This window comes from Pieris rapae, chromosome 22 (assembly GCF_905147795.1).
Source record: "Pieris rapae chromosome 22, ilPieRapa1.1, whole genome shotgun sequence".
NCBI classification, from domain to species: domain Eukaryota; kingdom Metazoa; phylum Arthropoda; class Insecta; order Lepidoptera; family Pieridae; genus Pieris; species Pieris rapae.
Window position 1 is genome coordinate 1,216,221 of NC_059530.1, and position 27,455 is coordinate 1,243,675.

Consider the following 27,455-nt stretch of genomic DNA (forward strand, 5'->3'; position numbering starts at 1 on the left):
TTTTTGTGACGGTGTGCGCACGCTAAGAAAAATATTACCTCCATATTTTTTCGCTAACGCGCCAAAAGAAGTATAACTGGAAAAAATATATTGATTGTCAAATACCTTCTGGCGGCACAGCTCTAGAATCACTATGGAACAGTCTCGGTGTCCATGCAGTTAACAAATTACGTGCACGTGCACGTTGCGCCTCTTCAATTATCGTTTTCTGTTCGGTCGCTAGCACCTGAAAACACCAGGCAACAAAATTACACTTTTCTTCTTTTTTCTCTTTTTTGCTGAATTTTATGCCCGTTGTTTAGTAATCAAGATGTGACAAGAAATAGAAAACCCTCTGGCATCGAGAGTGTCCATGGGCGGCTGTATCACTTAACATCAGGTGAGGTTCCTGCCCGTTTGCCCCTGTTTTATAAAATAAACAATAGGGGTTCGCAATGGTAGCAGGAAGCACTGGATAGATGGCGATGGCGATGTGTACTTGAGGATGCTAAGGCACAAGGTGTATTACCATTGATGATGAATTATTTATTTATTTATTTACTCTTCGTTGCTAAAGAAATACAAATAACACAATATATATAAATTACAAGGGATGCAACGGGCGGCCTTATCGCTAACAAGCGATCTCTTCCAGGCAACCCTAGTAAGAAAAGAAATAAATAAAAAAAATGATGGGTGCAAGAAGTGCAGAAGTTATATAAAAAACAAAATAAATTTATATTAATATATAGAACCTTAATCTATTAATAACTATATATATTATAAAAACTAACTAAAACTAAAAAGCTAATCTTACAAATAGACTGATGAATGATGAATGATGACGAAAGAATCCACTCAACACGATTATCATTCCAACAAGATTCACAAACATTCTCTGACATCAACCTTCTGTGTCATACAGGAGTTGTGAGAGTACAGCACAAAGTCCAAATTCTGAATCCCACGCTAAAAGCCAAACCTTCACATACCTGATCCTCACTCAATATGGCTTCAGAAACCTTGATCCACAGCCTCTGGGATTCCCACTCGTGCTGTTTGTCGACATCCACCAAATACCGGGGCAGACGTTGCTCTTTTAATACTGATACGTCTAGGAGACTTGTTTCGTCCTATACATAACATATTTGTATATTAAAATTTTATTAAACTTTCACAGTTTATAATAACCATTATAAATAACTTAATTATCAAAACATTATAATAATAATATGATTTGAAGTGAAACTTCTTTAGGAGGGTAATTTTTTTACGCAATAATAGTAATAGCGTCACGAAGATGTGCAGCGTTTTTGTTGTAGAAAAGGGAGAGAGCGATCGAGACCGAGTGAGAGAGTGTGAGGCCATGAATAGCCATGGAGTGAGAGGTGGGAGAGCTATAGTGAGGAAGATTGAGAGAGAGAGTAACGGAGATCGATCAAAAAATAAACCCTATTGGTTGATCTTTTAGTTTTAGATGGAAATTCTATCTCTGCATAACGTCTTGTGCAATAAATGCCGATTTTCTATTATATCATCATTAGCATGTATAATGTAAATATAGATATACAAATATATGCAGTTATCATATACTGGTATATGATCGTCTATTGAGGGTTTTATCTCAGTAATAATTTTCAAAAAAGTTTAACATCTTTCTTTACTGCAGGAGGCAAACTTGCAGGAAGCTCATCTGATGTTAATTGATAAATCTGCTTACATAATACTTAAATATAAATAAATATATTTTATAAGATGCCTATGTCAGAGGTGAAATCAACAATACTTGATGGGACTGCGAGCTACGCGGGAAACTATACTATATTTATGCAAGAGGTTATTATAAATTATTGTACTCTTATAAAAAAACACACTATTAATATTTAGGACATTTCTTTATCAAGCTATAAGCAACTCACCCCAGTTTTCTTATCTTTAATATCGATCCGTCCGTCCCAATATCCCTCGACGGTCGCGATTGTGTCCTTGCCACGCTTAATCCTTCCCGAAATAGCATTTGTTTGGTCCGCGCCACCGAGAAAAGACTGAAAAATAACATCAAAACATTTTACTGGTAAATGTAAAATAAGAAGCAAATATATTACATTTATTCACGGGTTTTACTGTTTTATATAACTTGCAAATAATGAATGAAACCGTTAAATGACCACGACAATGGAAGCTTAATAACAATACAAATAATATTTTTAGGGAGCGTTCTAGTATTACGTCACGCAATTTCTGGAGATTCTTGAACTCTCAAGAGCTGTATATAGTATTGTCTTTTATTAACATAGCTTTTACACATTTAAAGAAAACACTTTTTACCGGATTGACAACTTGACAGTGTCGGACAATTGGCCAATCCAAACATTTAATCTTGAAAAACTGTAAAAACTCACCCGCAGTTTAAATTCCACGTCCGCTTGATATCCAGTCTCCTGACATATTATGTGCACCTGAAATAAAATTTAAATTTCATTTAGAAAACTTGTTCATTATTTTTTTAAATATGGATAATCAAATGAAAGATTAAGAATTCATATTTAGTTTCCGTTACACTTAAAAAAGCCTTATATCCTTGTATCTAAAAAACACAATTCTGTAATATTTTGGAAAACATTGTGAAAAAAAATTACTTAAAATCTGTGTTTTAATTAAAAAAAACTCTTCGAATCTTCTTCTTACTGTGTGTGTTAGTTTAATTATATATTACTTGCAAATAGGAAGTCAAAAAAACATAGAAACATTGTGAAAAAAAAAATACTTAAAATCTGTGTTTTAATTTAAAAAAACTCTTCGAATCTTCTTTTTACTGTGTGTGTTAGTTTAATTATATATTACTTGCAAATAGGAAGTCAAAAAAACATAGAATCTATAAAAAGTTTTTGGTCCTACCTTTCCCCCAAGCTCCATACTAAGTGTACCAATAACAATTCCCTTACAATGCGCGTACGGCGCCGTTGTAATATACGTCTCCCCCCAATTTAGTAAATGTATCCGCGCGCACCCCTCCAAAATGGCGGACGTTGAGTTACCTAAAATATTTTACAATTTTAAAATCCGTTTTTCAATTTATTTGCAAAACTTTTTCTAAATGCTTTGTTTAAAACGTTGGTTAACAGTATTCGTCACCATGGTAACCATCATAACGTTACTATAACAAACACGGCAAATAAGTAATCGTTTTTAAATGTAACGTTCAAAGCCGTGTACATTAGGGGAAATCAAAAATACAATTATAGCCCCGTATAATACTGCCCATATTACAAGACAACGTACGTACCATAAAACTTAGACCTAGCTAACAGACTACCCTCAATAACGAATCCATCTTTCCTATTCGATACATAAAACGCCGACACTGGAGGATGATGTGAAACCTGGAAAGAAAACCAATGCATGTATTGTAACTTTGAACTGATGTGGTTCCACTTGCAAGTAGTTCAGGAACCTTCAGGATTTGATGGGGTTTCGCTTCCAAGTATTGAAGGATTTGATGGGGTTTCGTTTTCAAGTAATAAACATATTTATGGGGTTTCCACTTGCAAGTGTGAGACGTGACAAACCGGCAAAAAAGTCGTTACGAGTCAGAAAAAGAGAGTTCACAGTTCTTTAAGTTCCTAGAGATTTTTTTCCAAAACTGTTATTTTTAAAAGGAATATAAAAGAGCAGTCACATTTGTATGACACGTCTAATTAAGTAAATTTAGATAATATAGCTTTTGTTCAGATATGTATGGAGCAAACATTTAGCAAAATTAATTACACTACCGTCAAAAGAAATTTTCGTAGTACCCACATTTTGTACATTAACAACATACCTGCTCAGCTATATAATACGTGTAGGTGTCGTTCTTGTGTCGCCAGCAACATCGGAAGGTTTCTCCAAGGACTGGATTGTATGGCTTTTTGAGACCTTTGGGCTTCCGATAGAGACCTGACAGGTACCAACGAAGGACTCCTTTGAACCTTTGGTACGGGTCTTCTAGAATTTGTGCCCTGGAATTAATTGAAATTATGCAGAGTTTTTTCAGTTCTTTTGTCCCTTCTCCAACATTGAATTAAGAATATCATAAGTTAACTATTTATAATAAGTATTTTTATATCGTATACTGTAATGTAACTGCAGCAATGTAGGAGTGTCTCCCTGACCACCAATACAAGTAACAATACATAAAAATAAAAGTATATAATACATATAAGGACCAGCACATAGGAAGAATCATATTAAAAAATAAATAAATCAGTGGCCTCCTCTTTAGGTCTTGGCCTCAGATTTCTTAATCTGTTTTATGATCATTTTTATAACTAATAGGCAAGTAGGTGATCAGCCTCCAGTGCCTGACACACGCCGTCGACTTTTTTGGGTCTAAGGCATGTCGGTTTCCCCACGATGTTTTCCTTCACCGTTCAGCAAATGTTAAATGCGTACAAAGAAAGAGTCCAAGGTGAAAAAAGAAAAAGTCCATAGGTGCACAGCCCGGGATCGAACCTACGACCTCAGGGATATGAGTCGCACGCTGAAGCTATTAGGCCAACACTGCTCTCAAACATCTAAAAGTCATACTTACTGTCCTAATAAATCCGCGTGATAATAATTATCAGACAACTTGTCCAGGAACGACCGAGGCTCCAAAATAAACGTGGGCAGAACTACTTTGCTTAAATCCATTCCCGGCCGCACTTGCTTCAGTAGGAACCATAGTAACGACTTGTTCTCTTCTGCTACTTCTTCTACTAATTCACCAGCCTGGAAATAATGTATTCCATTTTCATACTTCAAGAGCACTACCACAACCATGTATTAATTAGGTAAAAAGTCCAATAATTTCTTATTTGTAACTATTACTAAACCCCTGGAGATGGAACGATTTTGATATTTTTGTATATTTGAGATTTATGATTAGATTTTTTTATTTAAAACGTTGTTCACTATAAAATGATTAATACAATTTTTGGAATAATATTTTTCTAGTCTTTTTTAATGTTCTTCGGCAAATACTTATAATTAATGCACATATTTTTTTTTATATAACAAGAGAAACGGGCAGGAAGCTCGCCAGATGTTAAGTAATACCACCGCTCATAGACCTTCACATTGTCAGATGGCTACTTACCGAGATATATTGTGTAGGCTTAAAAACAAAAAAATACATAAAACTATACTGCTAGTCTACGGTCCTTTTCCATACCAAGTTCGTTTATCTTCCAGGAAACCTTGTCAAGGCTAGATTTAGAGAAATCACACTATCCACTCCTACAATTACGTTTTTCCAACAAAAAAACTTACCACTCCAATCTCCCGATCCGGGTCTTCCACGTAGAGACTCTCTATTCTACTGAGAACCTCCCGTTTCCTGGCCAAGGGATCAGCACTGAGCGACACCACCGGCATCCCCTGCCTGGAGGCTTCGCTGTCTGTGTCTGACGCGGCACCTGCTAGTTCTGCAGACACATTCGGGATGAGGACATCTAGCGAATTAATTGGTACTAGTGAATTAGCAATACCACACAATATGGGCCTTGAGATAACAAGCCTAGCCGACTACTGATTGTTTCAAATAGTTCTAATAATGTATACGATCTTTGTGTTAAATTATAATATTTTATTTTTGAAACTACCGGCCTATTAATATCACGACAGTCAAAAATCGGCTTATTGAAATTAGGTAACCCCCCCATTTGTGACAATGTTTTGTTTTTTTATAGAAAAAATACAAACTACCCTCTTAAAAAAATAAAAATGCTTATGATATTTCTGTAAAATACCATATATTATTTTTGAAACTACTGCCCTATTTATATTGCGACTCTAAAATCCATTTAATGAAATTATGTGACCCCAAAATTTAGAGCATGTTTTGTATTTGTTTAACCACCCTCTTTAAAAATTAAATGATCTGTGTACAACCTCTTAAGAAATAAACGTTGTGCTCTTTTATTTTAAAATTATCATAAGTTTGAAAAAATACAATTATTGACCGTAGTAATAAATTTATAGATAATATCAATGACAATATCTATTAGATAGATTTAAGTTTAAAAACCGATCTTATCTAAATTTTTTGATTCTAATGCGTTGAGAGGTTGAATGCGTTAACAGCATTAAAATGTCAGTTCAGTCGAATCGTAAATACTTTATTAGGCAGCTGGTTCCACATAGTTGTGGCGCGCGCCACAGTTAAAAACACTGTACTTAACAGCTGATTATCAACAACAGCATTTATTTTTAAATATCCTCTATGAATCCTAATGACGCGAAAGGACATAGAGATAAGATTGTGTACGCCTGTCATATTGTTTGTGCATACACATATAACATACAACGTTCAGAAATCCTTATATATTTATTGAACATTTCTAATTTGGGACGATTCCAATTTAGAAATTTTATTATATTATTCTTAATTCTTAAAATTATTAGTCATGCAGTTCTTTTTTTAAATTATTAATTAATTAATACACAACCTTCTATAAGATATAGTTTAGTATATAACCTATTTATTCGTTCACAATAAGTTCCATATACTGTTTCAGTTTTTTTCATATATATATATTTTTTTAATACAACTATCATTATGACGGGGGCAGAGACACAAACTATGAGTGAACTTGGATCTGAAGTTTGCAACGTCATCGCTACAGATATTAAAATATCGAACTTGCATACAAAAACGTCAGGATATTTATTTATTTTTATTTTATTTATAAATTTATTTATTATATATCCAGATAGCAGTCCATACATTTAAGAAATTATACCTTAAAAGGTCGAGTATAGCATTTTATTATCAAAATAACTTCGCAAATTGCCTTTTAAACAAAACTTTATTTACCAAGCAAATTAAAGCCTTATTTAATGACCTTACATACAATAGTGTAATTAGCTTTGTTCTCTGACATGGCCACGTATACTTGAATGACAAAAAATTGTTATGTTTTAGGTTTAGCCTTCCTTTTTAGTACATACCAACATGGAAATTTTCTTTTTCTGTGATTTTTCTCTATATAAGCCTCAGATTTCAAAATATAAGTTCTTAAATAACAAATAAAAATAAGGTGTTGATTGTAGATGAAAATTAGGGGTTGTATGTAAAATACATCATACATGTATGCTGTATAAAAAATTAAAAAAGTTATTTTCTGCCATACTTAATTTGTCATTATGTAAAAGGGGCTTAATAAGCTGGAGGCCCATCTGATGTTAAGTAATACCTCCGGCCATGCCATGCCATGTTGTTAAAGAATAGGTACGCTCTTTTCTTGAAGGACACTAACTCGAATTGGCTAAACCTAATTATTGGCCATCACCATACCTCCATTACAAGGAATGAAAACTTCCTCCATCCCAGTGTGAATTGCTGAGTCCACCGAATACTTCCTCCCCAAGTCCAAGGTATGGAAACTGCTTGGGTCTGATGGTTGCTTTCCAACCTTTCGTTTCAATAACGAGAATAAACTCGATCGCCTCCGACCTTTATCCTTCATCCTTCGCAGAATCTCTGGTTCGACGTCCATTGTCATTTTCTCTTTTAGTATTAATAATCTAGTGATCCTCTCAACTCCAGTCTTTAGTACTTCATCGAAACATCACTTAAGACCAGTACAACAGTTACAACCATCACAGTTCCATAAAAAGATTTCAAAACCACTGTATTCATGAAGATAAAGCTTAAGAAAATTCAGTAATGCAACAATACGACTATATATTTGGATTTTACACAATTGTTTGATTTATAATAATAATGACCAATGACCAATGACCCACTACTCTGTGTCACTATCTCCCGGACTATCTTCTATGTAAGATGTTGCATTTAGAAATGTTGTTTTTACAAGCTATCTGAATCAAGCTTAAAATTCGACTGATAACAAAATTGTTTCATTAGCTATTTGAAATCAAGAATTTTTTGTAACCGGAATATTTTTAATTATTGTTGCGAATTAAAAATGTATTAGGTATATATTATATAATACATATTAGTTGTAAAGTATAATCTGTATATTAATAGATTGTATGTGTATGTAATAACCTAAAAGGAAGTCATTCGAAACTAAGATAACTAAGTAAAATTAAACTTTTTTGATAACAAAAATATATCTATATTTTATGATGATGATGAGGTGATGAAGAATTTTTCGTTTCCGTAAATCTAATTTATTTATTTTTACACATTTTTTTGATTTCCGTTTTCATACGTCGTAATTAAAATTTATTTTAACGTGTATTTCGTTTATTCCTGTTAAAAGTTATATAAAGATTGTTATTTCGCAAATAAGCAAAAATCCACTCTATTAACGCTTATGTTTAATTACATATTGATATCTGAAACTTTGTAAATTGCACAAAATAATTTACAGAATCGACATTATAAACAAAATTTACCTTATGCGTAGATTATTTAGGGTTGGCGACTGCTTTAAACTATTTTATTATAAAAATAAAATAGTTTAAATTATTATAGCTAAAAACATGCTTATTTTTTACGAATATCAGTACCTATTCAATATTGTTTAATTATTCAGTAACCGGAACACAAAAATCATTTTATTTTAAATTACATATCCGCCATGTTGTTATTTCAACCAATGAGAGCGCAAGGTGCATGACGTTTCTGTTTTATAAGAAATTTATCAAAATATTTTGAGTTCATGTATTGCAGTTTTATTGACAGTTCAAATAATCAAACAATTTCACGACATTTTGTAAATTTATATGTTGTGCGTGTGCCAGATACGTTTAGATTTTTCCGGTTTCCTCACGATGTTTTCCTTCACCGTTCATGCAACTGTTACAGCACATAGAAAGTTCATTGGTTCACAGCCGAGAATCGAACACTGCTCATATACTCACGCATACCTATGCATACCTAATTTTTGAAATTCCTTTCCTTTCCTGTTGAATGTTTAAAAATTTGACAACCCTAGCAAAAGCAATGAACGTTCTTGACCTACCATTGTAAACGCTTTACAAATATTTATTCCGATACACACCGGGCCATTGAACTATATATATATGTACTTATTAATAAATTATTTACGTACCGGAACTTTCGCAACAAAATAAAAACCTATGGCGGGTTGCCTAAAGGACAAACCTAATTGCAAAAACTGTAATGATGTGCTAGCTATATTATTGGTTTTCGAATTAATTTGAAACTTTTGGAATTGAATTTTTTTTTTACAAAAAACGGTCAAGAGGCTGACTTGATGTTAAATGATACCGTCAAGAGACACTCAACGCCAGATGTATCGCGCGTCTGTTGACGGCCTTTTAAATCTGCGCTCTTTTCTTGAAGAACGCTAAGTACAGTTTGGAAATACTACACTGGGCAGCTGGTTTCATAATGCCTTAAAAATATGAATGATATATTGTGTTTTAATATGAATGATATAATGATATATTGTAGCGATATAGCTCCAACTGTTTACATATGTATTTCAAAAATTCTCTCACTAAATCACGGAGACATTAAAAATAATACACATTTGAAGCGGCGTAATACAAAAAATGTCCAATGAGTATTTTTATCTAACTTCATGCTTAATTATTTATCTTATCAATAGATAACCGTTATTAACAAATTTATTTTACAAGAAACTTCAACATCTAAAACTTGGAATTAATTAGGGAAAAAATTAAGCCTACGTCTTATTATGAATATGAATTATTAATGCCAGCAGGATTCGATTCGAGGAGATCGATTTGGAGACCAATGTTTAATATGTTGTAAATAAAGTACGTCACTCGACAGTAGCCGCAGACAAGTCGGCTAAAGTACCTCTAGATTCACTATGGATGATCTGCTGCAGCAGAAAGCCAGTAGGGAGATGGCACAGATAGCGAGCATTGGAAGTTGGGTCGCAAAGCCAGCGGAGAGTGTTAAAGTTAAAGTTTTACGATTGAAGAACTTCAGAACCAGAAGTTGAGTTTCATCGACACAAACATAAAAATACTTCATCATTATTGTGATGTGATACCAAATGATTCACTTTAATAGTGTGTTAGTAATCATAGAAATCTCAGCTGTGTACATAATATCACCACTGATTATAAGATCTGTCAACTTATCTATATCAGTATTAATCGTATTTAATTTAAATATTACAACAAGGGATAGGTAGAATTACTATTTAATTACTATTTGAGACAGTCATAAATATAATTTTAAATTCATAAAAGACAGAAAAACAAAAACGTTTCGCGCGCGAAGTTTTTACAATCTTTTTTTTTATTCCAGCCAGTAGTTTTCAAATTCGTATTCGATCTCTTTGGTGGATGCAATAACATTCCAAATTCAAATTCTTAAAATTAATAACATTTATAGTCTGTTAACAGAGAACCCTTAACTTTAGTTTTAAACTATAGCACTATTGTTTTCATGAATACAGTGATTTAATTTTAGTGAAATCGCTACCATACTTTTAACGAAAATATTTATATCACACTTCACAAAACACGTCCACACAACACACAATAAGATACACAACTGTGTTATCGCTGCGATAATTGTTCATTATCGTAATGGGTGTCATAAATTTTATTTGTTAGATTTTACTTAAGGCTATTTACACCAAGGGGAAGGTTAAATAAATTTAATTTTTGTCAAACTAATTACTAAGAGAAATTATTTTAATAATCAAGTATTGACCAGGATTCGTCATTTTTTATATATTTTATGAACAGCGTACGGCTCGACCGATTCTTATAAAATTTATTATGCATATTTAGGAGGTCTGAAAATTAGCTACTATCTATCTTTAGAATGCCTAAGCGATAAGAAGTGTCCAGCCCAATTATTATTATTTCTTATTTTTTAGATATTTTTTTTTTGTTTTACGTCATACAAAAATACATACAACCCTTAATTTTCACCCCTCTACAATAAACCACCATTTCTTATTTGTTAATTAAAACCTTATGACATGAACTCTGAGGTTCAAATAGAGAAAAATTCACAGAACAATCTAAAAAGTTTTTATTCCAGAAAACCGAACAGTCTCCGGGGTAGAATAGAATAGAAATGATCCATGTTGGTATGTTACAAGATAAGCTAAGTAAAATCATATTAAGGAAAAACGAAGTTCGCGGGGGCAGATAGTTTCATTATAAAATAAAAATAGCCTGTATTCAAGTAGATATTTAGGATAACGTTAAGTCCATGTCATTATATTTAGCATTATTCCAGAACCTCCAACAGAGTAAAGGCCTCTAATTTCCAACCTTTCCCGCGATACCTTTTATTCAATCTTTCTACCATATGGGCCATCCCAAGTAAGGGATGTGACGGGCCCACTTATAAAACTCCAAACTCCCTTTTAATTTCTTTCTAATAAAGCATATTCGTCTCTTTTTATTACAGCTTAAATACAACTTGTCAAAAAGAGACTAAAGATTCCTTTACCTTAAAGATATATTGAAGACTGTATAACAGTCGCTTAACAAACAAGGTCACGTCGTATCTTATTTACATAATCATAATTCTCGCTAAAATTATTTATATATTTTTTGTTTGCTGTTTGATATCAAAGTTCGCTGTATTCGGTGCCCTTATGTCAGGCGTCAAGTGTCAAACATCAAAAAGAAAAAACTAGTTATTGTCTATGTTACCTAAGGGTCTTAAATAATAATAAAAATCATTACACAACGCCCAATTCTGGGTATCTAATTACCCGGGACGTCTCCAACGAGAACGAAAAGATTCCCATCATATCTCCAAGGCGCTCAGTTGGAACCCCAAGGAAAAGGATATCAAAAGACTTTTAGTCTGAATATGTATTTGCGAAGAAAAATGAGACAATACGCAGACACTCCATCTTTATGCGTTTTCTATAAAGTATACTACGGTGAGAGATCTGAAGAATTTTTTGCGTTGATCCTTCCTAGATCGTTTCAACACTGAACTAGCCGTTTCAAAATTTCATCGACTTCACGTTGATTGGAAGTCTTCCACATTCCGTTTCACAAGGCATTTTCTTTTGCGAACTGTGGAATCGACTCCCGGTGGGGGACCCTGAGAAATACTACACTACGAAAATGGGGGTCCATGATCGCGATGACTTGGGCAGTTCTATAGGCTCGTTTGCCATAAAATAGGAATGTATAAAAAATAAAAAATATTATGGAAATGATTTGAAGAGGAACGCCGTGAGAATTGGACTCAAATTCTAAGATCTCTGCTTGAAAATTTTTTACTACTAAAATCAAGACAAGATCAACAGTTTATGCTGCCCCAAATTCGATGGTTGCGGTTCACAACCCTATGTTAGACGTAAACTAAGTTCAAGCACGCTAGATAATTTTTCGCCCAACACAACTTAATCCTATATAAATCACATTTATTTTGCATATGAACTCAAACCCGGGGTCATTCACCTCAAAGTTCACGACCTCGGCTTCACAGCTGATCACACCGCACAAGTTTTCAAAGATTTTTATAAGATACACGTCGGAGAAATGATGTTACTGTCAGCTGTCATTGTCATTACACTTCACACAAATAACCTCACAACGTCAAAGTCAAATAAGAATGTTAATACTGACAGTTTATTTATTTTGTCAATATTACCAGCTATATACTTTTATTGTTTATTTAAAAGCCTAGTGACATTTAAGTACAATGACAGTACCGGCATTGTTTCGCCTTTTATTTAGAACCTATTCGTAGATAATTTATAATTGAAATACTTTATTTATATCATCACGATTATTCCCAGAAGGTGGCCAGACAGGGTATCTCCACTAGCCACTCCAACTCATCATCCACTTTCATAACATTCACCATGCATGCTCGTTGGTTATGGGTACGCAATGCGATTTCACCATCGGCTGTTGCCTTGTGATTAAGAATCTATCTAAAAATAACAAACAGGAAGGAAGCCTAGCTTTGTAGGAAAACACGCAGCAAAATACTTAATAGTAGTGGTTTTAAAATGTGTGTGTTACAACCATAACGAAAACATTTTCGTCTATTATGTATTAAAATTATTGAAGTTATACTTCTTTTGGCGCAATGAAGAAAAATGATAAGAGTGAATTTTTACCTAAATTCGACATCGTAAAGTTCTAGATCTAGGTGGCATGGAAATCGATAACAATGTTAAAGTTGTATATTCTAGTATTAATATATTAAAAACACGTGTTTCGTAACAGTACAATTAAACAGTGTGAATAAATAAATATTATTTGGGTGTTTTTAAATCAATTTCATATACGACGGTGATAGTATTTACTAATAATTTATTTACATTTAAATAAAATCTTTTTCATTAATCTTAATATTTATCGTTAATCACTACTGCATTTTAGTTATTTTTTTTTCCATACGCCAAAGAAGTATAACTTCTAACGCGTGTACATAAGTACACACACTCTTTTTTGTATGAATAAACGTCATACGACGTAAGCTTTTGATAAATCGTTTTTAAGATAATTTTATAGATTTAACATTCCGTGTTTTACCTTTTAAGATTCTTGCGAATCCACACACAAATTCTAGCACATGAAATGAACGCGATGAAGTACAAAAAGGTACTCCATTTATAAAGAGCTAAAAGGTTCATTATTAGGCACACGAAAACATATTTATGGATCTAAGATTATTTAAATCATTGATCAGATTATTTAAAAAGATTTTCATTATTTAAAAAAATGTTTTGATACTAGCAATAACTGAATTTTGCGAATACCCGCATACACACACATTTAGCTGAATCCATTTTCTTACCGTTAGCAACAATTTTCCCAGCTATATAAACGCTGTTTTGGGAAATTCTGTCGTCCCTTTTACCAGTTTGAGATGCCTCAAAGCTGGCTGACGGCAATTTGGTGTAATCTATTAGTGAATACTTTTTGTACGGCGTCGTCCTAAAAGTGTTTGAATTCCGTTTTTATTTGTCAAATACACAGTGATAATATGTAGTATAATTCATAGTATTCTAAATCATAAACTATGACATACGTGTCTTCAGGATATTTTTATTCCTATGAAGATGATTTTTAGTCTGACATTTGCACAAACAGTAAATTTCATTGCCTTAGCGCTAAGCGTGCCAACCGCAAGTTAAAAACATTGAAATATGTAAGTACCCGCTAGTTTTGTTTCTAAATCTGAGGGTAGGAACCAAAATCGGACAATCTCACGATTTTTTTAGAAGTATAGCAGTAGTAAGCAAACGATTTCCAGATAAATAGATGTATCGTTTCCTACCAACGTGCCAAAAACTATAGTATACTATTTATATTATTATATAATATTATATAATATTGAACAAAAGATTGTTAATTTAATAAATATTAAATCCTTGCGATTCAGTGCCAATTTAAAATCTCCAAAATTGTTAATAAACTTCCTAGTCTACCCACCGTCTACTACAGTTACTGGGTACGTCATCAGACGAGGACGTAGTCGTATCTCTGAACCTCTCATCAGAGGGCGCAGTTTTCGTAATCAAAATATTCTCCGGCGTATTACATATAACCTCTGAATCCCCGAAAAACCCCATACTCTTCAACTTATGAACATCATCCTCCGAGTCGGTCTTAACCCCGGACTCTCTCAAAATTCGCTTTTTAACGCATCTTTTTCTAATAGATGGCGTTGAACTACGTCTATCGTGTTTCTCCTCAAACGACTCGCGTAATTTTATTTTCGGCATATCGAACAACTTAAGTATCGGCGAGCGTTTGAACATTTCTAGCGCCATTGGACTGGAGGTGAGACTTCTGTGGCGAGTTTGTTTCACTGCCAGGGTTTTTATGTTATCGCTTGATGATGATCGTTTAGGTAATTTTGCGGGTGTCGATATGGATGAATCTAGCATGAATCCTACTTAGCGTACAGGACGGGGTGAAAACAATATATATTAGTTATTAACTCACATATTTCTAAAAATAGAAAACACGAGCGCTCGGTATCACTAAGACTTTAAGACTGAAAATTTATAAAATACATAAACTTTTAAGATTTTTTAATAATTTCTGGTTGACCTCTCACTGTTGATGTCCATGTTAATAATAAGTTGAATATATATAAACTTCTTGAAACTAAATTATTAATTTATTTAAACAATTTAAATATAAGGGTATTACAAAAATTTTGGTCCTTCGAACCGGACTTACCGTGTTCATTAAAATGTTTCTCTAGTTCTTCGTGCGATATATTCGTTTGGGTTGACGGTGCATCCGCTTCTACCGTTTGTTCAGGTCGTGAGCGGGAACATCTAAACATAGTTAAAATATATATTAACAATCTAACATAAAAGTAAATATATACAACTAATACAATCCACATACAATCACAAACCACATCAAAATTAAGCTAGCTGAATGAGATTCTACAGAGGCCCTACTACATAAATTGACACGACTCTGAGATCGATAAAAAGTAACGCATACACAACACATACGCACCCACACCCATTCACAGACTCACACATTTACACATACTTAATGTCTTATACGATTTGTGTTTGATTAGATATAACACTAAACCTACGTTTTCTCAAGACTGCTTTTAATGTGTACGATGACTGACTATTTTTAATATAGTTACACGAAACACAAATACTTCCTATTGTAGGGACTAGCGATAGATACATTTTGCCACAACCTATTTGTCATGAATAAACTTTTATTATTATTATTAACACAGGGCAAGCTGGAAAAGTCTATAAAATATGTATTAACCCCTTGTAAGTTGGTGAATTTGATATAAAAGTGAAATTAATAATTTCATCAATACTATTCGTAATTTTCTAGTCGCTTAGTGCGAAGTTCAATGTTTGGGGAATAACAGAGTTACAAATAAAACACGGTAAAGAATACTAAAAACCGAATATTTGTTTCAATGTTATGTTTTAACTTAGGGTTCTTCAAAAAAAAGAGCGTACAAATTCTTAAAAGGCCGCCAACGCACTCGCGAGCCCCTTAGCATCGAGAGTGTCTTAGCAGGTGAGCCTCCTGCCCGTTTGCCCCCTGTTCTAAAAAAAAGGCGCTAATAGTGAAAGGGACAGAATCTACTGGAGCGAAACGCAAAACATTGCGTAAAATCTTGGGACTGGCAAAGAGGGATCATTTCAACTCCAAGTTTTAGCATTTCAAAGGATTTCGGTCGAAATAGCATAGAAGAACCCAACCTAACATCATAAGCAAATGCTAGCTATGCTAACCCATCGAATGCGTTGGCTGTGGCACAAGATCGGCCAGTGAAAGAAGCTGACCAAAAACCTGGCAGATCGAAAAATGCCAGCAATGGCTCCCTCCCATTGCTGGCTTCACCCAGGAATATTCACATTTCGGAGTCCCACTTTTGGATCGCTAGCAGAGTGAATGAAAATTTGCCACCAGTCATGGCACAAAAGATTAATAATATAATAATAATAATTTATTTATTTTCTCCCTTAAACATTAACAATAATAATTCATAATACAGTGACAGTATTGGGAGACTGGTTTCCAAGCTAGGTAAGAACCTGTGATATGGATAACCAGGCTTCCATTCCATAGCAAGTCATATACATAACAAAATGGAAGTTTGTAAGGGATTGTGTTTGTGAGTGTGTGTGTATTTGTGTGTGATAGTGGGGAAGGGTACGCATGCGTGTGTTAGTGAGTGTTAAAGGGGGTGTGTGACATGACAAGAACATATTATGTGGAAATTATTTTATTACTTCTAGTAGAATTTCTGTTTGATCATAGCTCAAGGTAAGTAAAAATTTATGAATTGTTTATTTATGTTTATGAATTGTTTATTTATGTTAAGTATGTTTTGTTGAGTTTGTTATACAAGTAACAGCCCAGAAAAGAGAACGATCGATGAGAAAAATTAGAAAAAGATGGGGTTGTACAAACGTTATATTTGCGACGTTTGTCCAATATAGCGGTATCAAAGAATAACAGCGAATGTTGTTTAAGAATAGCGTATAAGATAAATAGTTGACGAACTGTAAGTACCGAACAGGTTTTATAAAGTTCATCAGTAGGGAATCGAAAGGGGAGAGACAATGAGGTTTTAAGAACTGCTCGTTGGGCTCGCTCAAGTTTCAGGAGAGAGATTTTATAGGTGCCTCCCCAGACCACTACACAGTAAATTGGCATTTGGATTGGCAAAGCGACTCGTACACCATTCTAATTATACTCACCATAGAATTATTTCGGAAAAACGCCTTCTGTATGGCAATTAAAATTTACAATAGATTACCGAAAGAACTTAAAGATCTTCCGACAGGAATCTTTAAAAAGCGACTTAGTGCATTACTTTTAGAAAAAACGTACTACTCAATAAACGATTATTTGTGTGAGACATGGTAATTTATACAAATTTAATTATGTATGATAATTGACTTAATTGATATGAATCTGACTAATAATGTAAAATCTAAACTAAGATAATTTTGCGCGCCACTGTGTGTGGCAGAATATGCGAACGACTGACAATTGTACCACCTTGACATTTTGTACCATATTCGTGCAATGAATAAATTATTATTATTATTATTAATTGTAGTAGAGTCAGCAACCCCACGCATAATGAATACATACATTAGCTTACGCAGGCGTCACGAAAGCAATTCAATGTGACCATTATAGCTAAGATTATGGTCTATAAGTATGCCGAGGTACATTATCCTATATATGGCACAAGACTTTTATTTAATTCTCTTCACATATTCCTCCACAAACTAACCTGAGCATAGCATTGCTGCATCGTAGAGCCAATTCGAGGCCGTCCAGCCAGCAATGACCCGCAGCTTGTGATGGCGCTCGGAATATCAAGTGGGCTGTTGGCAGCGGTTGGACTACTGCACCTGAAGATATAAATGTTATCAGTTGACTCTGCCCAAAGACACAATTAAACATGACGATCTAGTTTATTTTAAGATTGTCTAACCTATACTCTGATTAATTCCGTAGAATTCTGATATTTCTTAAGTGTTGCTTCTAAAAAAAGTTCTTTACCGAAAAAGGGAAAAAAATTTACCCATTTGAGGGTTATAAAAAAGGAATGCTTTTTTTATGAAAAATACGTTTATACAATAATACATACACCCGTGCGAAGCCGGGGCGGGTTGCTAGTAATTTATATTTTAACAAAGCGTTCCGTAACACTACTTACAGTCTATACATACTATACATTTAATAAACTGGCTGTCTAATGCTTAGGCCATTCGTACGATAGAGTCATTATTTGGCAAAAATAAAAAAGATGAAACATGTGACATATAAATACTTGTTTTTAATAGTCATAGCTAAATTCACATTATGATTGTCACTACTCTTCCGTTTCCAACGGCTTATTAAGCTAGTTAGGTGCGACATATATATTTAGCCTGTATTCTTAAAATAAATATATTTAAGGCTCAAAAGAAATGTATTAGAGCAATTTGTGGAGCAAACTGTATTGATACTCAAAATTTTATCTCTTCCATGTATTTATATTTTAGAAATATCCTAGAAATACCCAATATTCAAGTAAGAAGTAGACATGGGTAGAAATTGGCTGTTCCAAAAATAAATTTAGAACTGTTTCGGAAAAACACCTTTTGTATGGCAATTAAAGTTTACAATACATTACCAAATGAATTAAAAGATCTTCCAAGTCTTAGTGCGACTTAGTGCATTACTTTTGGAAAAAATGTACTATTCAATAAATGATTATTTGCGTGAGATGTTGTAATTTAATAAAGTAAGTAATAATGTAAAATGTAAATTAAGATAAATTTGCGCGCCACTGTGTGTGGCAGAATATACGAACGACTTACGATTGTACCACCTTAACATTTTGTACCATATTCTTGCAATAAATAAATTAGTATTAATAAATAAAGAATCATCAAGGTCCATATTAATTGAAAAAAAATTGTAAATATATATCCTTATTTTAAGCAAGAAACCAAATCCAATAGTGAGGTTTTTCATTACAAACATACAAAATATCCACTTTATATATACCTATAGTCTCGTTATGAGGTCCTCTCGGCGCCCAAATGCTTTGCTCCAACGGATGATAGAGTTTGAAACAAAACCCGTCCTTTTTACTTGGTCTTTCGATCACCTGACACGACGTCAGCAGAACAGTACCGACCCAATGACTTCTCTGCAACAAATTATCACAGCTTTTAATATAAAAAATTCAAAGGCCGGCAACGCACTCGCCCCTGGAATTGAGTGTCCACGGGTATCAACTAACATCAGGTGAGCATCCTGAAACATTACCTGCTTCTCGACCAACTTAAGAGAGGCAAGTGATCAGCCTTTTGTGTTTCCACTCGTTCTCCTTCACAATACGATGCAGACATAGAAGGTCCATTGGTAGACCTGGGTGAACATCTTCCACTACTCCTACACATAACATTATAACCCACCTTTGCCTTTGGACTCTTATACAGCAGCAGAAGACCAGGTTTGAGAACGCACCACAGCTTAGTCCATGACTTTAACGACCCCCGAACCTGAAATCACATTTAAAACATTATCCGGCAACACATACGCGAACCCTCAATTGTGAGCGTCTTTACTTATCACATCAAATGAGTCTTTTGACCATGCCCTGTTCTTTGTTAATGCTGTCAACATTCTAGATTTTACTAGTTGACCCGGCAAACGTTGTTTTGCCATGTTTTTGTGCCAAAAAATTAAAGTTTATAATTAACAAAAAAACATAAGGGTGTATCGTAAAAAAATAAAAACGAAAAATGTTGACTAAAAAATAAATAAAAAAATTTAGGGGTAGACCACCCCTAACATTTAGGGGGATGAAAAAAAGATGTTGTTCGATTCTCAGACCTACCCAATACGCACACAAAATTTCATGAGAATAGGTCGAGCCATTTCGGAGGAGTTCGGTTACTAACCCCGCGACACAAGAATTTTTATATATAAGATATTCCGAGACGGTCTTAAGGCGTTGTTTTTCTTACGTACGATCGATTGTTATTTGCGCACATAGAGTCCACAATGCCCAGCCAAGGTCTGAACCTACGATATCTGACAAGAGTCGCACTGAACTCTGAACCTTATCCTAAGATCGTCTAATTCTTATCTCAAGTTCCATTAACCTCTTGAGTGCTGTCAAATAAAAACCTCATACAAAAAGACTTAAACATCTACTTTGATTCACCTCACCTTCAACCAATCAGCCAACACCACAACCGAGGGGTCCTCAATCGAGTGCAGAAGTGCTGTAGCGGCTCTTTTCTTCTCTTTCCTATAATGTTGCCTCTGCGCTTTATAACTCTCTTTCCGAGACAACGCCGTGCTTGAGTTCCTCGATACGCCCACTGCCGTTTCTGAGGACTGGTGAGAGAGAATTCATTTCACGTTAAATATAATAATAATTGAAGTATTAAGAACAGATGTGCTACCTGCTGTTCTGGAAGTTTCTCATATTGGAGACCAAAACAGTTGTTCAAAATCAAAATCAAAAATCATTTATTCATATAGGTAACACAGTGTACACTAATGAACGTCAAAGAAATATACATTAAATGCTTCTAATTTTACATTTACTGCCAGTTCTCAAATCAAGGACGTGGAACGGAAGAGAAGAACTGGCAATAAACTCCCCGCCACTCTTTTCAATCGCCAAGTTTTTTTCTTTTCCACAACGTTTGTAAGGAGCTGCAACCAATGCACCATGTTCCACATGACATGTTAAGTAATAAAGATTAATAAAATAATTTAATAGCAAAGATTTGTCCTCTATCAGTAGGAGGCATGGTGAAATAAGAGCACGCTTACATTCTCGTAGCAGAGGCAGCGTTACATTAGAATCACATTGGGGCAAATGAGCCTACGGGACGACCAAAAAGGGCAGTTCAACACATTCACCCACTTCAGTGGGCAGCTGGTTCCACAAAGCGGTGGTGCATGGCAGATGTTGTGTAACGATGGACATCGGAAGTTACGAGTGGAATTTCGTATTTCTCGATGACAACAGTTGTTCAAAGAAAACGTCGACTAAATACCGTTACCATGGTTACCAATTTTGTTGAATTTATTTTAATTCATAAACTTATTTAAGTAAGTTTAACATAATCAACTGCTACGCAAATTATACAATGGCGTGTTTCAACATAAACTACATATGGGGATATAGCTCAGTGGTAGAGCATTCGACTGCAGATCGAGAGGTCCCCGGTTCAAACCCGGGTGTCCCCTAGGACAAGTTTTGTTTTTTTTTATTTTATAAATTTTTTAAACCTGTGTTTCTTAAGTTAAAAATTTGGTTAAAACATTAAAAACCCAACAGCAGACGTTTGATTTCCTACTAGTTAAACAACTGACAAAAACATTTTAGAAAATAAAATAACCTTGTATCAAATAATGAGGTGGAAATCTCAGATGGCGCCACTGTACGTATTCTATATTCATTTACCAATTTAGCTTTATTACTCAAAGTCCCATGATTCAGGTACATACCTTATCTGAAGATGTGCCGTCGGGCAGTTGGGCTCTGTCTCCTGAAGCAGGGGTCGATAAGGGTGCACCCGGGGATCGGGGTGGAGGTGTAAGCGTTGGTTCACCTACGATTTAAGCGATCTTAATACACAGATAAGCAACACTGACTGAGGTCAAAATTGTGATGGGTAAAAAGTCCTGGCTTGTCTTCTAGTTTTTTATGTCTACTACCGTATGGTACGTCAGAACTCAAATCGACCACAGAGTCAGACGGCCATCATTGGAACGAGTGTCTAAGATTATTGTCATTGAGTTAATATTTCGAGGATTCCTACAATGGAATATCGTCATACGTTTATGTACTTTTATTTCCGAGAGCTTTGTCTACATTTGCTGACAAAGAAGGAGGGGGAGGGGTTTAATGCATTAAATGTGCTTACGTAATACTTGAATGGCCCTTAAAATATTTTAAAAAAAGTTGCATATGGCATTCCTGCCCTACACATCTACATTAATATTCATACATAATACCCGTGAATAGGAACGTACTGTAAATCATTCATCATAATAGCAATTACCGTAAACTGGCGGAGAGGACGGTGCTGAACTTGACAGGACCACGTTCAGAGGCTGGTGTGTCTTCTGAAATGATAGACGATACATGAGTTTAATGAGGCCTAATATAATCAAAATTAATAGCCAATACATAAACTGCACCAAATTAGATGTATTATTAGGAGAAGGATGTACTTGAAAATTTTAGTGAGTGAATGAGACAGAAGATGGCGACAGACGTCAATTGTCAATTGACAAAATAAACAGGCACTACAACCTTTTTGGTTTGAGCCATAAATTCCCGTATCTATTTTGCTATATACTTATACTTAATAGATAGTTTTCTAATTTTTGGGTAGTCCATGCCATTTTCCACACGGTATTTTCCTTTCGTACTCGCAAATGTTAAATGCGAAATAGGTCAATTAGTGAGCAAGCGTGATTCGAACGCACGCGCTCAGGGTTAAGCAATATACCTTTAAATAATTTGGCGTAGAGGTCTGAAAGTGCGTGTAGTCCGGCAGGCGAACGGCTGGCGAAGATGGCGCTGGTGTCGACGACTCCACGGCTGGAGAGGAACTCATTGTGGAGATCAGATCATCATGGGAATTGGAACAGGATTTGAATATAGAACACAATTGTCAATGTCTAAATGTTTTTCGAATGGGTACGTCGATTTCGAATTTAGAACGCGTTGTCAGTTAATCAAAATGCTTGAATGTGTCAAGTTTAAATTCAAATTTCGAATGTGTCGATTAAATATCGTCGTTCGCTTACTGTAAGATTAAGTATTGTATCTTAAAACAAATCGACAAATATAGTGCTATATCTTATATTAATACTAATTATTGCTTCTATTTAGTAATTAAATTGTCAATTATTGTGTGCTCAAAATATTAAAGTGCAAATATTCTTATTACAATTTTTCGATTAAGAAAAATTCAAGCTAAGGTATAAAATACATAAATTCTACTAAAAAGTAGATATATATCAATATAAGCGTGTGAATTTTATAGATAAAAATATATTTTTTATCACTGACAAAGACACTGGGTTTGTAACTAATGGAATGACGATGGCGTTGGCAGTGTTTATATGTTAAGGAATGTCGCTAGGAAATATAGTATGGGAATGGGAATGAAAAGGATATAACCTGAAAAAAAGAAAAAATAATAAGATTAAAAAATAACCGCCCCCGGGTGGGCTCGAACCACCAACCTTTCGGTTAACAGCCGAACGCGCTAGCCAATTGCGCCACGGAGGCCATGAATGCTGACGCGAAATTATGAGTATATTTCTTAAAAAAATTAAAATAGGATTAAATCTATTTAATATCGTTACTATATTTAAAAAAATCATTTAAATGTGCCACCTCCAATGCTAAGTGGATAACGCATGACAGTGGACCAAATTAAATTCGTAACGAATAGTTAGTAGAACAATTCACTGTCTTAATAAAATTATTAAAGGAACACGGAAGTAATTGACACATACCCCCAATGATTAAACGTTAGTATTAAACAACAAATGTTCTAAGAACATACATATACATATAGTGAGAAGTTTATTCAGGACCCTTATTGTATAGTAAGAAATTAACAAATAAAATTACTAAAAATAACCAAATTAAATTACACGAAATTAACCACAAATTCAACAACAATAGTAACGTCCTATATCTAGTGCGAACGTCGAAGATGTGCGCCCGACCATACAGCGCGCCGTGCTTATATAGCCTGAAAACCAGTTTAGTCCAGTATTCCCCGCTGCTACACTCCACTTGACTTTTTTACAGCTTATTCGGCCTCTCCTGACGACGGTGCGTCCTCGCCCGTGTGATGATAGGCAGGTTGGCATGTTGAAACTTGACCTGCTGATGACTCTTGTATCACGTGCGGTGGTTGTGGTGAAGGACTATCGTCATCATCAGCGCCACCTAAAAATTACACCATTTTTGTTATTATAACGTTAAATTAACATAACTTCATCGAAAGTAAGAGCGCATCCATTACTTTTCGACACAACATGAGCATCCATTAAATAATTTTTTTTTACATAGCAAGAGCGTCTCCATTGCTTTCAACAGTAAGAGCGACTCCATTACTGTAAATCACACTAAGCAAGAGCGACTCCATTGCTTTAACAGTAAGAGCGACTCCATTACTGTACATCACACTAAGCAAGAGCGACTCCATTGCTTTAACAGTAAGAGCGACTCCATTACTGTACATCACACTAAGCAAGAGCGACTCCATTGCTTTAACAGTAAGAGCGACTCCATTACTGTACATCACACTAAGCAAGAGCGAATCCATTGCTATTGATAGTAAGAGCGACTCCATTACTATCACACAAGACTCCCGCAGGTCTTTACCAAAATAGGTACTACCGATATGATAAGCAGTTCTAATAAAATGACAGTTTTCACAAACATTTATCAACATACATAAGTTTTGAAAAGGCAAGTAAAAATTACTTACTCTCAAAGAATGCGGCACACACATCAGGGGTCCATTCCCCGCGCCAGGGCAACATGTATTCCGCGGCAGCTTTACCATAAGAACCAGCGACTAATTTTAGTTCATATCTGTCCTGCGACAACGTCGCTAAAACCACATATGGTCCGCGCATACAGGAGTCTAGCTTACCAACAGCTTGGCACAAATGCAAAATCGCCGCCATTGAAATGCACACCCTTGCGAGTCAACCTCGCAATGCACGTCTTCATATCTTGACCATTGCTAATGACTCGGCATAGATACTCGATCTCCGTAGTCTGAAAGTTACATTTTTTTTTTTAAATTAATGGAAAAGCCTGCCTGGGTCCCTTACCCTTACCCCCATCTCTGACACATCATGTAATGTACCTAAACCCTCTTCTATTGTTTTACTAGGTAATAATACGTCATATACACAATTACAACACACAAGGGCTCTGCCTAATCAATGTAAAATCGTAACGTATTTGATATAATTCGTTGATATACAACCTGTGCATTACCTAATTCTTATGGCATCTTTATGTACTCATAATGACCCTCAGGTGTTACGAATCTCGGGAGTGGTGTCGATTTTTTTATTTAATTTTATCTGGTGAAAGCCAGTAGCCATATCAAGGCAAATATAATAGGTAGCTTTATCTAGCCAATGAATATGGTCCTCAATTAACGGAAGCGGGTATTCCAACTGTGTTTGAGTTTTAAGTTTAAAGTCGACACAAAGCCTATCTGAATCGCTCAAATCTTTCTTTACAAATCTCTATCTCTAATTATTTATTGATTTAACACATCTTTTATGGTATCTCTAACGCGTAATTTTTCATCATACGACATTTTATAAGGGCGGTAAACTATAACTAATTTAGCCTACCGCTCGACTCGGAACGCTGTCGAACAAAACAGTCCTCCGTTTTATGTCCTACCTTCTTACAAAATGTGCAAATAATTTTGATATTAGAAAACTGCCTTTTTTCTAAACTTGAATTGTTTGTAGATTGGGTCTCTGGTGCGGTTTCATACTTAGTTTTTTTTTTTGGACACAAAATTTGTATATGACCAATTTCCCCAGATGAAAAACAGTTGATATTAGACTGAAAATTATCTCGTTTTCGGGAATTATCTCGCAAATTTGGCCTTTTAACGTGATTTTGTATTATAGAGCGCGGTTCTAGGGGCTTGGTATAAAATGAGAGGATTTTAACTAAGCCTACCGATGATAAATTAGCACTAGTCGCGGCGGTGCGAACTTGTGGGTCCTTAATACCCCAAATAACTACTGCGACAATTAACTCTTCACTCATTCCTCGTACAACACGCAATACGTGAGATAACTATCAGAGTCTGTTGTCATTACGTCGAATAAAATATTTGCTAAGTCTACTCGCTACGGAAAAAGCCACTCATTTAGCCACACTTTAGCATCCCCTTTCAAACAGTATCCAATCAGAGATACACACTCACGGTCATCCTAATAATTAGACAACCGCGCAGTCTTCCTGCTCACACCATATATCGAAATATTTGAAAGACGGATCAAAATTAGAAATATAAATGGAGTTAGATCTTACCAGAATTGTGCTCAACGCACTTACTAGTTTGTCGGTCACCTGATTAAGTACCAGATCAGTGCTTGACTCGCATGCGCTGCTTGAACTTGGCACCGGAGCGTTTTCAGTACCATTGTGCGAACCGTCAGTACCAGGTGGTAACGAGTGTCGCTTAAGGAAGAAAGTAGCAAATCCGATGGTGTTGCGCATGTCGGTGCAAAGGGCCGATCCCCTCGCGGTGGTGTTGCTGAGCACAGTTGTGGTGACACCACTGGTCGACATAGCTCAGTCGCTTGCGTCGGTTGACGGTTTAATATCGACTGTAACGTTTCTTCAAGTCCAGAGACGGGCACACCGTCTTTTTTTACGTGTTCACCGCCTACCCTGCATTATTTTTATTAAAGGTATAACACTCGCGTTTCAAACTGACTAAAATAAAACCACGTGGGCGTTAATTTAAACTAATCAGAAATGAGAACGAATCCCACTTCTGAAGTAAGAAATTAACAAATAAAATTACTAAAAATAACCAAATTAAATTACACGAAATTAACCACAAATTCAACAACAATAGTAACGTCCTATATCTAGTGCGAACGTCGAAGATGTGCGCCCGACCATACAGCGCGCCGTGCTTATATAGCCTGAAAACCAGTTTAGTCCAGTATTCCCCGCTGCTACACTCCACTTGACTTTTTTACAGCTTATTGTATTATAACATTCGGCCGAAGGCTCACCAGATGTTAAATGACACCCATTGACACTCACATTGTCCGAATGTTCACAAATGCGTTGCCAGCTTTTTAAGAATTACAATTGCATGACAATTTAGGTACAATGTACATATGAAATGAAAATAACGCTAAATCAATCAAGATTACATTCTTTAGTTTTATTTTAGATAAAGGTTGGCCCAACCCATCACGTTTATACTTTTAGATTTTTTCCTTACCTTTGTTGCCTGGAAAAGATCGCTTGTTAGCGAAAAGGCCGCCCATAGCATCCCTTATAATTTTTATCTTAAGTATTTGTTTTTGTATAAATGTAACGAAGTGTAAATACAAAAATAAATCAAACTCAAAGCTCGGAGGACCCTAAACATCTAACAAGTAATTATTTCTAAAAATAATTACAATAATTATCGTATCCCGTTTAAGTGGGTCGAAGTTAGCGCCATCGCAAGGTCAAGCGGCCTGAAAACACTTGTCTAATCACTAACTAAACACAATTTGGGTTAATTTCCTAACTGACTTTAAAAGAAGTTCAATGACGCAGTACATCTGTTGCGGTCAACCATTCAGTGCCAAATTATATATATAATTAATTATATAATATTGTTACGAGCTAGCGGATCGGATAGAAACTGCCGTCGATTTCTTCAAGGGTTTATTTCAATAAAATCTACGAGGAATTCGTTAACACTAATATCTGGAAATTACGCACAGAAAAGCACTAAAAACACACACAATGAAAC

General features: G+C 35.0%; 1 protein-coding gene, 1 long non-coding RNA gene and 2 other non-coding genes across 8 annotated transcripts in view; 1 reads left to right on the plus strand and 3 right to left on the minus strand.

The window, feature by feature from the left end:
* Positions 1-27,455, minus strand: part of LOC110996003 (oxysterol-binding protein-related protein 8) — a 39,691-nt gene that overhangs the window by 5,243 nt on the left and 6,993 nt on the right. For 2 of the 5 annotated variants that reach the window (XM_045633244.1, XM_045633243.1), the window contains 17 exons: positions 22,413-22,504; positions 21,960-22,023; positions 21,403-21,506; positions 20,107-20,277; positions 19,347-19,433; positions 18,934-19,078; positions 17,669-17,789; positions 15,103-15,203; positions 5,272-5,453; positions 4,553-4,731; positions 3,803-3,980; positions 3,266-3,362; positions 2,878-3,017; positions 2,382-2,438; positions 1,899-2,024; positions 972-1,112; positions 106-226 (listed from right to left, as the gene is read on the minus strand). In XM_045633244.1, coding sequence (XP_045489200.1) covers positions 106-226; positions 972-1,112; positions 1,899-2,024; positions 2,382-2,438; positions 2,878-3,017; positions 3,266-3,362; positions 3,803-3,980; positions 4,553-4,731; positions 5,272-5,453; positions 15,103-15,203; positions 17,669-17,789; positions 18,934-19,078; positions 19,347-19,433; positions 20,107-20,277; positions 21,403-21,506; positions 21,960-22,023; positions 22,413-22,504 — 2,106 coding nt within the window. Of the gene's footprint in view, positions 1-105; positions 227-971; positions 1,113-1,898; positions 2,025-2,381; positions 2,439-2,877; positions 3,018-3,265; positions 3,363-3,802; positions 3,981-4,552; positions 4,732-5,271; positions 5,454-15,102; positions 15,204-17,668; positions 17,790-18,933; positions 19,079-19,346; positions 19,434-20,106; positions 20,278-21,402; positions 21,507-21,959; positions 22,024-22,412; positions 23,090-27,455 lie in introns of all 5 variants that reach the window. The other 3 variants (XM_045633245.1, XM_022263483.2, XM_045633246.1) reach the window with 3 other exon arrangements.
* Trnac-gca lies at positions 21,070-21,141 on the plus strand. The gene has a single exon. It is a non-coding gene; the product is annotated as a tRNA-Cys (tRNA).
* Positions 23,127-23,200, minus strand: Trnan-guu. The gene has a single exon. It is a non-coding gene; the product is annotated as a tRNA-Asn (tRNA).
* On the minus strand, positions 23,848-26,397 carry LOC123690173. Its single transcript, XR_006750972.1, has 3 exons — positions 26,003-26,397; positions 24,417-24,712; positions 23,848-23,872 (listed from the first exon to the last, which is right to left on the minus strand). It is a non-coding gene; the product is annotated as an uncharacterized LOC123690173 (long non-coding RNA).